The 13,507-nt window shown below is 48.2% G+C and overlaps 1 protein-coding gene across 1 annotated transcript in view; it reads right to left on the bottom strand.

The window, feature by feature from the left end:
- Positions 1-13,507, bottom strand: part of LARS2 (leucyl-tRNA synthetase 2, mitochondrial) — a 161,112-nt gene that overhangs the window by 16,818 nt on the left and 130,787 nt on the right. Inside the window, exons 15-18 of the mRNA XM_082663515.1 lie at positions 7,273-7,373; positions 4,424-4,606; positions 2,668-2,837; positions 648-725 (exon numbers count right to left, since the gene is read on the bottom strand). Coding sequence (XP_082519641.1) covers positions 648-725; positions 2,668-2,837; positions 4,424-4,606; positions 7,273-7,373 — 532 coding nt within the window. The remainder of the gene's footprint in view (positions 1-647; positions 726-2,667; positions 2,838-4,423; positions 4,607-7,272; positions 7,374-13,507) is intronic.

Raw genomic sequence — 13,507 nt, 5'->3', positions numbered from 1 at the left:
TCCTGGACCAGGGATCGAACCCGTGCCCCCTGCAATGGAAGTGCAGAGCCCTAACCACTGGACCGCCACAGAATTCCTGAGCAGATATACTGTTGACTGAGCATTTAACCACGCCCACGGTCTGATGCTAACGCATTTGGTTTTTACTACCCTTTGAGGGCAGTATTGTTACCCCATTTGACAGATTAAGCAGCTAAGGGTTAGAGTGGGAGAGTCATCTGTCCTGCGTACACGGTTAACCAAGAGATGGAGACCAGATTAGAATCCAGGTCGGTCCTAATTCTTAACCACTCAGCTATGTTTCCTATGTGCACAGAACCAGTGGGAAATACAGAGACTAGCTCAAAGGTTCTGCAATGTGGAACCTCCAGGACAGGGGTCCTCTTGCGCCCCTCAGGGAGCTCAGGGTTCCCCATTCTTCGACAGTTCCTGCAAACACTCAGTGTCTTCCTGAGGTGTGGCTAATCAGTTAACTCAGTCACACCCATTCACTTTATGGGGCACCTACTATACACCAGACTTCAGAGATAAAACGTCCAGAAAGGCATAGTCTCTGCCCTCAAGGAGCTGCAGGCCACCTCACCACGTGACTGGAGGCCACGCTCCCTCCTCGGTTACCAGCAAATGAGCACAGACGGGCCACCTACCGAGAGGGCACTGCTGAGTCCCATCAGTTGAGAAATCGCAGAATTCAGTGAGAAGTCCTCTGTGAAATGGGCAGTCACCTATTCGTAAAAAGTTGAATTATTCACTTTATTCAAATTTCCTTTAAGCTTTCCATAAAAAAACTAAATTATCCAAAAAATGTGAAACTAAATGCATGTAATAAAAGATATTTATAAATGTATTCACTATCTTAAATAGTCCCTTTATGTTTCGTCAGCACAAAGATTTTTTTTTTTTTTTGCTGTACACGGGCCTCTCACTGTTGTGGCCTCTCCCGCTGCGGAGCAACAGGCTCCGGACGCGCAGGCTCAGCGGCCATGGCTCACGGGCCCAGCCGCTCCGTGGCATGTGGGATCTTCCCGGACCGGGGCACGAACCCGTGTCCCCTGCATCAGCAGGCGGACTCTCAACCGCTGCACCACCAGGGAACCCCAGCACAAAGATTTTTAAAATCAAAGTCAATGTTGTTTCCACCACTCAAGACTGTTACTCTTCCCCCATATTTGGGACAGTGTTGGTTCCCATAGTAGGTGCCTAAGAAAACACTGATCATTACCTGAAAAGGAGGCAGGACCCATTTGATGAGCAAACATCAAAACGATAGTAAACAGGAGATGGGGTAAAGGATGTCACCTCTCTGTGGTTACATGACTTCAATTCACAGTGAAGATTATTGGTATACGGGATAAGGTTAGTTTTACATTTTCAAACACGGAGTCAACACAAGAACACAAATACGATTTGTCAGCTTTTTCCTGTTGGTGCTTTTCAATTTTGACCATGGGCAAAGATATAGAAAAATAACACATCCTTAAGATGCCCAGAGTTTCCAACTTGTTGAAATAACCCAATTCCATTATCTGACAGAAGAGAAGAATTTGCCAAATCCAAAGAGAAAAATATGGGGTATGAAAACGATCATTCAGGCATCACTCAGATCACTAAATTCAATTCCGTGAGCTCTGTTTCTCTGCACTATAGTGGAGAGGATGAAAATAAAGCTGAAGAAGTGTCAATAAATGAGACCATGCTGGACCCAGGGCCACTGCAGGTTATACAAACCAGAGGAAAAGCCCTGCTCCTTCAATGTAATCAGTTGCCAGAGTCCAGCGAAGTGACCTTGGCTAACTTTCTAAGCTTGAATCAGCACAACTTAAAAAAAAAAATTCAGCCTAAGGAGAATTTGGGGCATCTGGTACCCATTAAAAAATAGCTTCAGATTTCCTAAGGGCCTTCTTTCAAAGATATATGACATTTTTTCACAAAGTTCTTAAAAAAGGTGAATGTCATGGTATTACAGCAGACCTCTAGATGAACAATTTAAAGGGATGCTATCAATGAAGAATCTTTTAAAATGATTTAGACAATAATATACTCTTCTCTAAGAAGATAAAGTGAACAATTATTTTACCTGTAAAATTTAACCCACAATAACTCACGTGAACATTGTGTAACAAAGTACCTGAGTGGGAAAGTACTCGCTATTCTGAGTATCAGGGAACTCTGCTCTGTTCCTCACTGGTTGTGTGACTTTCATAAGACATTTAACCTCTCTGTGTCTCAGCTCTGCCCACAGATGGGATGATGAGGAGGCTAAAGAAGAGAGTATTTTCCAGCCCCTTTCAACTCTAAAATTCTGTTTCTGTTTTTATAACATATACAGTGTGTCATCAGTATGATATTAAATTTGGTTCTCTACCTGGATGTGTTAAATATGGAAACATGGAAAGTGGGCAGCTTCTTGAGATCCGGGATGGATAAATGGGAGGCACCATTAGTGGGAGCCATTTCCTGAGAGCATCTCTGTTCATGACAACGTTTGCACTGTTGCTCCACCTTGGTGAAATACCCAAAGCAGTAAGATCAATTAATCAAGGCAAGTGGGCCACCATAATAAGAAAGGAGGAAGACCCAGAGTGCCCACCCCAAGGCAGGGTGAGCCACACAGATCACGAGGGCTCAGTTACAGAATCAACCAGTGTCCCCTGGAAGGTTTCTGACCTGAGAGATGATGGAGTTCTTGTACTCCCACAGCTTCCTGCCCTCGGCTTTCTCCTCGTTACTCAACAGCTGAGGCCTGGGAACCTTCCCAGAAACCCTGGCCTCGATAAATCGAGTTGCCAAGGACCAGAGACGCTGCTGCCATCTCAGCACCCCAGGGAGAGCGTCGGCTGAGTGTAATGTCAGTGAATGAGAGAGAGAAAGAGAGACATGTGAGAATGATTGGTTTGGTTATACCTAAGTGACAAAGCACCTGTGAATGAAGAGACACTTCATTGTGCCCGGTGGATCTCTCCAAGGGCACGGAGAAGGGTCCTTCCTGGCTTCCAGTGTCTGGGAACTCAGACCAGGACTGACTCTATCATTTCTTAGAGCTCCAAATATTCAGAGTACAGGATGGCAGGGCTACACAAAGGGTTTCCACCAACTGTCACTGGCCCACAACGAGCTTAGAAGCTTGGGCCAGGATGTGCATCAGGGCACTGCCTCCTTGGTTAAGAAATCTTGCTGTGACAAAAGTGTCCTCGGAACTAACAGTGTGCTTGGAGACAGGGTTGACTTACACTGGTGCAGGTGCCCCATCTCACGTGGACAGGTAACATGCAGAGGTGGCAGTGGTCCACAGACCGCACTCTGAGCTGCAGTGCTGCACAGTCTGAGGTGTTTTAACACAACCCCTGTCCTCGCCAGATCCATGTGTATCACATATTTCAGATGTGTTCATCAAATCAGCTGTTCATCTGATCTGGAGAAGTTGAACAGCTTCACCTGGTGGCCCTGGTCACACGGCTAACCAAATTAGGGCCAGTTCAGGCCTTTTACACTTTAGCCACTGGACTAGACGTTCTCAAGCCTGGATGCACAGCAGGATCTTCTGGAAGGCTTGTTAGAGACAGATTCCTGGAGCTGGTCCCACAGGGAGGGCTGGGGAGCCAGAACCTGGGCCTGAGTGTCCCCAGGGATTCTAGTTCCAGGACTGGCATCTGTGACCACTGCTCCAGACCACACTTCTCACTAGAAATGGTGTGTTGAACTGAACGGTGATTCCAGGCATCTGATTTCTTTTTCCCGTAACACTTGGATAAGACCACATGAAGGAAAACTGAATTACTGATTACTGTTGGCCAGCTTATTCTAGGATATCCAGATACCTGAGATTATTCTACCTCACACCATTTTAGGTCTAAACAACTTTGAAGGGACGAATCTCCCCTGCGGGGGCCTCTGAAGGCTACTGTGGGTGACTGAAGAGGTCACAGGTAACATCAGGACCAGGCCCCATGCGGGGTTTTCTGGACTGGTGACAGGCAATGACACCATTCTAGAAAAAACCTTTCAGGTTAGACCAAAAGGGGACTGGCCTCTGTGGACCACAGTGGGCCCAGGAGTACCACAAACGCCAGTCTGGCTCAAGGAAACGTTTTCAAAGTGGGATCCTCGAAGAACCTGCATGAGAACGCCACAGACTCACTGAAGGCAGGCTCCGGGGCCCTGGCCTGGGGGCTGGGTCAGCAGGGCTGTGGTGAGGACTGGGAGTCTGCAGTCACAGCAAGCGCCCCCAAAGGTTGGACGCTCATTACATCTGAGAAAACTGGCCTAGGAATGGCACAGGATGTTGGGCAAACTGCTACTTGCCTCACAGAGCTGATTCCTAGAACCCTACTATTGACTCAGCAAAGACATTTCCTTCCTTGAATTCCTTTGGCACCGAGGCGGTTCACAGAGGAGGCAGGCTGGGAAGAGGAAGGTGACTTACTTTTTACATCCCACAAGATATCCTTCTCAGGAGGGGCGGCGAAAAGGATGTAGAGCCGGATGGTGTCAATGCCGTACTGCTCCACAACGGCCTCGGGGTCCACGCCATTGTGCTTGGATTTGCTCATTTTCTCCCAAGTCACCTCTAACTTCTCCCTCGTGTTTGCATGAACAGGAACAGAACCTAGACACCAGAAAATTGCAACAGTAGGGGATGTGTGATGCCGAATTGGTTCTGTGACAGTATATTCAATAAGAAAATACTGGGTGAGCAATTATAAGTGTCAATTTAAAGAATTCCACTAATTCATTTAACATGACTCGTTCTCTCCCTCTAGACATCATAAAAATGTTTTTGTTTTCAAATGAGTGAGGCCCACCTCCCATAACAAACCTTCCTTTTTCTCAATCACAAAACAACACAAAGTAATTTCCCTTTTTTTTTTTTTGCGGTACGCGGGCCTCTCACTGCTGTGGCCTCTCCCGCTGCGGAGCACAGGCTCCGGATGCACAGGCTCAGCGGCCACAGCTCACGGGCCCAGCCGCTCCACGGCATGTGGGATCCTCCCGGACCGGGGCATGAACCCGCGTCCCCCGCATCAGCAGGCGGACCCTCAACCACTGCGTCACCAGGGAAGCCCAATTTCCCTTTTTTTAAAAAAGTAAATTACTTATATGCAAAAAGGAAAGTGAAAAAGGATAAGGAAGACTCGCATATTGCTCTTCTCTTTATGGATTCAGGGTCTCCTTTGGAAACTGGCAGATGACCAGTCAGGGTCTCCAAGCAGCAAAGCACCTGAGAGGTCACTTCACCTGGGGGCTAGTTCCCCTGTCCGTGTTGAAGTCACCAGAACATGATCTCGCAGCATCGAAGCCCATGCGTGGAGTTAGCTTGCTGGGCTCACAGTAAACGCGGTGTCCTGTTTTGCAGCCCTGTTCTCTGTCTCCTTTCCACCCACACACCATCGGTCCAGACGGTGCTGATGGAGGAGGCCTTCCATGGCCATGTTTGGAGGAGGTGACCTTGCTGCCAAGCTCCAGTGGCTGGGACCAGGAAGGACATCTGAGAAGGCTAAGCTTCCTTCTCAGGAATTGGAACTAAGAGACAGAAACTCTGTCTCAATGGTGTTGGGCACTGGAACCAGAAGGTCCTAAGGAGCTGGGCCAAGACGTGGCTCTGCGGCTGCCAAAGGTCACTCTGTAAACTGAAATTAGGGAGAGCAGAATCCAAGCCTGGCGGAGGAAGGAGAACATGGCAGAAGAACAGAGAGGGGCAGGGAGAGGAACTGGAGGCTCAAGAAAGAGGAGAGAGGAGTGGCCTGGCGGCTTCCTACATGTTGTACTTCCTGCGGCTGGGTTTGGACGATGTCCCTACACCCCTGTGCGAAACCTGCCTTTGCGTGGATTTCTGTTCCTTCCAGCTAAATACTCCCTCTAACAGCAACCAAACTCACTCCCCAAGGGACCAGCGTATATACCTACAAGCCAACTCCATATTTCATGAGAGGCACACCCACTAAGTAGACAGATGCCTGCCCTTGCTGATCCACGTCCATATTCTCCCCCTGGGGGCAAGTCTGCGTGGGAAGGGAAAAGATGTTCACAACAATGCTTGACCCCGTGACATCAGAGCAAAGGGAGACTGAAGTCCTGGAAGATGTTTTATCCAAGCTGTGGTGAGGATCAGGGAACGACTGCCCCCTCTACCCCACACCCCAGTCCAGGCTGCAGCAAGCCTTTATAACACTGTTGTGAAAATTAGGAAAAAGGCATCTTTCTGGGCAGAGAAGTTGAGAAGTTAGAAAAAGGTGCCCTCTCTTGGCAGATGTGGCCCTGAGGTGTATAGTTGGGTGAGTAGCTGGATCTCGGGCCCTGCTCACCCCCTCAGCCGGTTGCCTTTGTACATTACACAGACTGCACAGTCATACGTAGCAGCCCTGCCCATGACACAGACAGCCCTTCACCAACAGCTAAAAGTTATGTGTCCCCTGGATTTAGCTCCTTTCCCTCTGGCAAGTGTTGGAGAAACACTGCCAATTTCTGCTTCTCCAGCTTCCTTTTCTCCCAAGGACCATGGTGACCCTTCCAAACCCTGAGGAATTACTGCTTTAACTAGGTAATCCCATTGCCTGCTTCCACCTAAACCTTCTCTCTAGTGTTCGGCTTGGGAGCCTGCCTACCGTTTAAGGGGTTGTGGGGTTTACCTAATTTCATCCATTAAGCATGAGTTATTCTAATTTTAACTGCCAGAGTTTCTCACAGCCACCTCCCAATTTTCTGACACGTCATTTATTTGTATGCTGGGTGCACGTGATACACCCTCATCATGCCACCTAGAGATCTTTGAGGATGAGTGAAAACACAAGGTGGTAGGAAAAGGCTCGGGAAAGCTGGGAGAAGGGGAAGTCCAGGGGGTCAGGGGGAGGAATTCCACCAGGGGGCCCAAGTAGACTGGTGGCCCCTGACGTTCTGAAATGCCCCTCTAGACCACGTGGGGAGATGTGCCGAGAATGCCCCAGTCTTACAAGAATGTCTCTTGGGTCTGGGGGCTCTGTTCCTGAGATGGGCTGTCGAACACAGGCTAGGACAGGAGGTGATGCCAGAGTTGACTCCATGTTATATACAAAAGAAAACACTTCCAGAAACTGAACTGACACTTGAGCTGGATGGGATGGGGCTGAGGGCAGCCAGCCTCAGCCTCAGAGGGCACCAGCCCAGAGCCAGCTGAGGCTTTGAGACCATGAGGCTAAAGGGTCACTCGCCTAGATTCCTGCCCAGCCAGGGCCTGGCAGCGTTCGCCTGCTTGGTTTTCTGTGAGCACCTGGATGGGACTAGATGGGCCATTCTTACCTGTGAGATCTACTTCCTCTCGCTGTAGATACTGTCCAGATGGTAGGCGGAACGTCTGCCCCTTGACAAGGCCTTGGGCCAGCAGTTTATGAAAAGGCTCTCTGAGGAAAGATAACAAAAAAAGAAAACTGGTGGGGCAGGGATTCAAAGCATCCAGAAAACAGCAGTACAAACCTTACCAGCTGATGAGCAGAGATAACTGCCCTGCATGAAAACTGGCTGACCAATGCCACTTGTAAATCCAACTTGAACAAATGGCTCCTTACAAATAAGTGATAAGGAAATTAAGTCAAATCAGAAGAAGTTAACTACTTTCCAATGTGGCAAAGTGGAAAGAACATCAGGCCTCACGTCTGGAAGGCCTGGATCTGAATCTCTGTTCTGCTTCTCAAAGACTTTTATGAGCCCAGACAAGTCACTTACTCTGAGCATCAGTCTGCTCCTCTGTAAAATGGGGATTTAAAAAACCTGCCTCAAAGGGTTGTTGGGAGAATTAAATGAAATGACTGCATGAAGATACTTGTAAATTTTAAAGGTCTATACAAATGTCAGTTATGCTGAGCCCGGAGTAATGAAGGGCTCAGGAGGATGTAGACAGGTTTACGTTGGGGTTTTGCTCGTTAAGATTACTCTTTCCTTAACTTTTATACAGTGCCTGCTTACATTCTTTTTAAAATTTTAAAATCGTACAAATTATATATGAATATGCCCTTTCTCTTCAAATTCAAACACCCCTGCCCCCGCCTTCCCAGGCCTATTCCCCTCTGATGAGGCAGTTACTATCAGTCCATACAGATCTATTTCCTTTTTTTTTTTGGCTGCTCCAAGAGGCTTTCAGGATCTTATTTCCACAACCAGGAATTGAACTCGGGGCCCCAGCACTGAAAGCACAGAGACCTAACCAGTGGACAGCCACGGAATTCCCCAGATATATTTCATTTTTAAACATCTATCGAGCATTTTCCATATGGGTGGCTTACAATTTATTTATAGTGCCTATTTTTTTTTTTAATAGTGCCTATTTTTTTAAAAATCTGTTTTAGGGCTTCCCTGGTGGCGCAGTGGTTGAGAGTCTGCCTGCCGATGCAGGGGACACGGGGTCGTGCCCCGGTCCGGGAAGATCCCACATGCCATGGAGCAGCTGGGCCTGTGAGCCATGGCCGCTGAGCCTGTGCTCCGCAATGGGAGGGGCCGCAGCAGTGAGAGGCCCGCGTACCGCAAAAAAAAAAAAAAAAAAAGCTGTTTTAGTCACACCCTTACTGGCTGAATAATGAACTATAGATGTTTTCTCTTAAGAGGACAAGAAGGGGTTGACCCTCCTACTGAAATTACTTTGTCTCAGATTTGAAATTGTTACTCAGTTTTGAAGCATGTGAGCAAGAGCTATTCCAAACTCCAAGTATTTGTGGAAACCTCTGCTGAGAGCATGTGCCGTATTTCACTCTTACAAAGCAGAAGGTAGGAACGTCTGAATGAGGGGACAGATTGATGTTTTCCACCAATATCACCCCCAGCATGACGAGCCTATCGATGTACAAACCCTCGGGTGCTTCAAGCTCACTTACATGGAATGGCTTTTATTTAGAGGCTCAAAAACCCAATAACCTCAAAGAGGCCAAGCCGACCACAAACCCAGCTCTAGTGATGGAGGTAGAGGGCGCTGTCTTTGTTAATTTAACAGGATCTCATTTCACACTCGAGGCTCATGTAGATGAACCCTGATACAAGGTAAGGCCTCTGGACAGGCCTCTGAGTTGTACACTGTGCAGCCCCTGTCACAGCAGCTGTGTGGACAGAGGCAGTTTAAAGGAAACTTTCTAGTGGATTCAGAGGGACAAAGTGGAACAAAGAGGCTTACTGGGAAAAAGATGAAGGTCAGCTAGAAAAAAAGGACTCCTGCCCTTCGTATTTTAAAATCTTGTTATGAGCGTATGTATGTATGCATGTGTGCATGTGTGAGTTTGGTGGTATGTGTGTGTGGGGGGGGTATTTTCCAACGTGGAAAAGACCCATATATTTGACATCAAATGTAAATGTAACACGTATTTTTGAAGCCTCAAATTATTCAGTGTCACAGGGCCCATCCAGCATGGTACTGTGTTAATTTGGAAGAAATGTCACATGTGCATACGCATAAAAATAGTCACCCCATTGTTCCGGCTCTAAGATCTATCTTAATAATAACCTCTTTTGAGTCATAAAACTGCCTTCCTTCCACCTCCAAGAAATTCCACCAGCAATGTCACCATTGGCAGAATGACATCCTTTTGTGCCACATCCCAGCAAGATTCCCAGAAAATGTGAGTGATGGAAAGATATGAAAAATGATTTAAAAATACAATGCACTTGGATCTCATGATGCATTTTAATACAGAAGCACCTTGAAGGGGGAGCAATGGTGTCTGGGGTCCCTGTTTCTCAGGAACACTGGCACAGACTCCGCGGGAACCTTGTGTCCTCGGGCCACATGAGCCGTATCCAGGGTAGGTTGGGGTTTTGATGCCCGAGGACCCAGATCGGCATTTTCCTCAGGAAGCTCAGGGAATTGTACCCACAGACCAAGCATGCAGTTCTCTACCATCAGTCCCATCTACCTTCCTGGCCTCTCCTCTCACATCTAAATGCCCCTGCTCCTCACAGAGGTCACAAGGACACTTGACCATTCCCAGAATGTGCTGTGCTTCCTAGGATTCAGCAGGAATGCCCACCTCAGCCTGGGTTCCTGGGGAAACCTGGACCCAACCTTTACCACTGAGCTCAGGCATCCCCTTCTCCGGTGGCTGTCCCTGTACCCTGCACACAGTCCCCTTCACGCAGCTCCGAACCCTCCTTTGTGCCCTGCCACGTCCAGCACACCCTGCCGTGAAGAGCATGACCAGGTTGCCCTGTGATTACAACATAAATACCCGTCCGACCCCCGCCCTACCCCCACCGTGGCAAGGAGCATTCTCTTGTCCTTCCCTCTATCCCCAGCGCTTAGCACTGTACTCAACAGACAACATGCTCTTTAAACATGTTCAAAACATGGATGGATGGATGAACAAATGCGAATGAACAGACAGATGGCGGGATGGAAGGAGGAAGACACGGGATGTTTGGGGCTGCCAGCTCCTGAAGCCATCTTTGCCTTCTATCCAATCTGAGGTGGCACCTGGATTTTAACCTCATTACAGAAACAATACAACACAGTTTTAAAACAGAAGGAGAAAATTGTATGGCTACGTTTCATTGGGCAGATGAAGAGACTGATTACAAAGCAAACTGCACAAGTGTTCTACACAGAAGGGATGCCTCCCCAACCCGCAGTGGCCATCAGTGGCTCGACGAGACTGATTTCTCACACGCCCAGGATGCACGTTTTTGAGCACTAGCTTATCTTTCAAGAATCTTCCTCAAATAATTTTACATGCTGCTGCCTAACACAAAAGAGACAGACTGCAACCTTGTCCCTGCTGTGCTCAGTGGCAGGAGGATGAATTTGCTGTTACCGTCTTAGGCTCTAGTGTCCCTGTACCAGTTTTTGAGGTTTTTCCTCTCTTTTCTCACTTTGAGTACATGGCTTTGGTCACTCTCAAGAGAAAGAAAAAAGATGTCTTTGGGATGGAAGGAGGGAGGGAATAATCTGGATCCCAAAGATAAAAGACCAGTAGGATGATCAAAATCAGTAGCGTTAAGCCTCCAGAAGGGGCGGGGTCAGAAACAAGGAGCTTGTTCTCCAGTCTTGCAGGTTATCAAGTGGCGCAATGCTTCCCCCTTCTGGGAATGGACAGAATTGCAACCTGCTGGAATCTTGACCCTAACTCTAGCCTTTCCGCCTAAGGCTGCACTTCTCAGACCTCATCTTTTACAACTCTCTCTTCTTTTGTTTTTTGTTTTTTCGTTTTTGTTTTTGTTTTTGTTTGCGGTATGTGGGCCTCCCACTGTTGTGACCTTTCCCGTTGCGGAGCACAGGCTCCGGACGCACAGGCTCAACGGCCATGGCTCACGGGCCCCGCTGCTCTGCAGCATGTGGGATCTTCCCAGACCGGGGCACGAACCCGTGTCCCCTGCATCGGCAGGCGGACTCTCAACCACTGCGCCACCAGGGAAGCCCACAACTCTCTCTTTTTTAAAAGTAAACTTTTAAATGAGGTAAAGCACACATACTGAAAAGCATATAATTCCTACGGGTAAAACTTGAGGAATTTTCACAACATAAACACACCTGTGTAACCAGTACCCAGGTCAAAGATCAGAATGTGACCTACTTTCTGAAGGCCCCCTCCTCCCACTTCTAGGCAACACCTCCCCACCATGGGCACCACCAGCCTGGCTGCTAACACCATAGATCAGTTCTGCCTGTTTCAAAACCACTTCTAAGCCTTTCAGAATGAGGGATCTCAGGGGAGCGTCCACACTGGAGGCCTTCTCCAGAATGGCAGGCGTACCCTTCTCACACAGCAGCACACCCAAAACAAGGCCTGCCAGTTAAACGAATAAATCTTAATTTCCAAAAGTTAGCAACAACACAACTTGATAGCTGAGGCTCATCTGGGCTACCTTCTTCCAAGGCTGAAGCACTACAGGGCTGGCTGGAAGTGTCATCTAGTGTAGGGATGGCAAGACTGCCCCAGTGCCCCTCCCGCCCCATCACTGATCCATGGCAGCACTTCCTGGTGGACTCAGGCCGAGGCTCAGAATTCTTGGTATCACGTCCTCAGAAAGCAGAGTTACGCCGTGAAATCTATCATTTATTTATTCGGCAGGTATTTATTGAGTGCTGACTATGATTCCGTCACTGAGCCAGGCATTAGGGATGTCATGGTGGGCAAATCAATTACTGCCCTCAGGGAGCCAGCCTGTCTGCTATCACTGAACCAAACCAATGCCTGACCACCTCAGAGCTGGGAAGGAGGAACAGAGAGTCCAGTCAGATCTGAAGATCAACTCCCGCCACATCAAGCCCAAACTGCCGGCTTGGCCATCGGACTTCTATCCCTCCCTTTTCGCTTCCTTTGCTCTTTCTACATGTTGCCCATATGCGTTTCCATGTCCTCACTCACACACTGTTCCCTGAAGTGCTATCAAAACTGCCCATTTGTCAAAACTCTACTCCCCCTTCCAGGCTTGACTCAAATGCCACCTCCACTGTGAAGGCATCTCAGGCCCTCCTGGTCAGAATTAGTTGCTCTTTCCTAGGTGTGCCCAGTGTTGTGCCTGTGACGGCATTGGGCAGATACTACATGTTACTGTGTATTCAGGTGAGTTGCATTGCTGCCTGTCTTCCTCCTGAGAGGGAGGAGGAGGAAGAGGAGGAGCCGTGAAGACCCCTCCCAGCACCAGTTCATAGTAGATGCTCAATTAATGAAACTGGTTTGAAATGAATGAATAAATAAATCTGCCAGCAGCAGAGGGGGGGGCAATGTGGAGGGGACAAGAGATGAAGGAAGAAAGGGGATGAAGAGTGAGCACTCGACGCTATGGCTTCCAGGTGGGGCCAGAACCTTTTTGCAGACAGAGGCACACTCAAAGATTTCAAACTCTTTCTATTTCAAGCCCTTGGGAAGATCAGCAGGGAATGAGAGTGAGAGAGAGAGAGAGAAATTCTACAGTGGGGAGGGGCGCTTCCCAGGTCCTGGAATCCTGCTCACCCCCCAGTGATTCTCCCTCCACTCTTCCAGGGCCAAAGGGCTCTGGGAAGCTGGTTCTTATTCTATCCATCCTCAGGTGTAGTTTAGCCCAGAAAGAGGAGTCACATTTGTATTTGAGCGGCAACTGGGTACAGAGCCCCCTGAAATTAATCAAAGAGCTTACAGTAAAATGGGCGGCCCAAGACATGGTCATAAATCGCCACCACCACAAGGAGGAGGCATGAAGTGTGATATAGAGAAGCACGGTACATGGGAATGGGGGACAAGGGGACATCAAGGGCCCTGCTAGACTTCGAGTCTAGTCCTTCTGGAGCAGAGATGACACCACATTGCCAGGTTCATTACTCAGATTCATAACAATGTAACTAATGTATTTTCCATTTGTTCATTCATTCATTCATTCAACAAATGGTACCTGGGAACAAACCTGTATAAGCAAACAAGTTATTCACGCATCACAATGACTGTGTATAGCAGGGAGCTTTAGAAGAAAATGAAGAGTGAATGTTTTTAAAGTCTGGGAACAACTTCTCCACTGGGTTAAGATGATGGCCACGCCTGGGCACCCAAGCTTCTACTTTCCTCCATTTGAAGGTAAAAGGAGG

This window comes from Grampus griseus (genome assembly GCF_964374135.1).
Source record: "Grampus griseus genome assembly, chromosome: 10".
Taxonomy (NCBI): Eukaryota; Metazoa; Chordata; class Mammalia; order Artiodactyla; family Delphinidae; genus Grampus; species Grampus griseus.
Note: the sequence above shows the minus strand (reverse complement) of the source record. Positions and strands in the feature narration are given on the sequence as shown.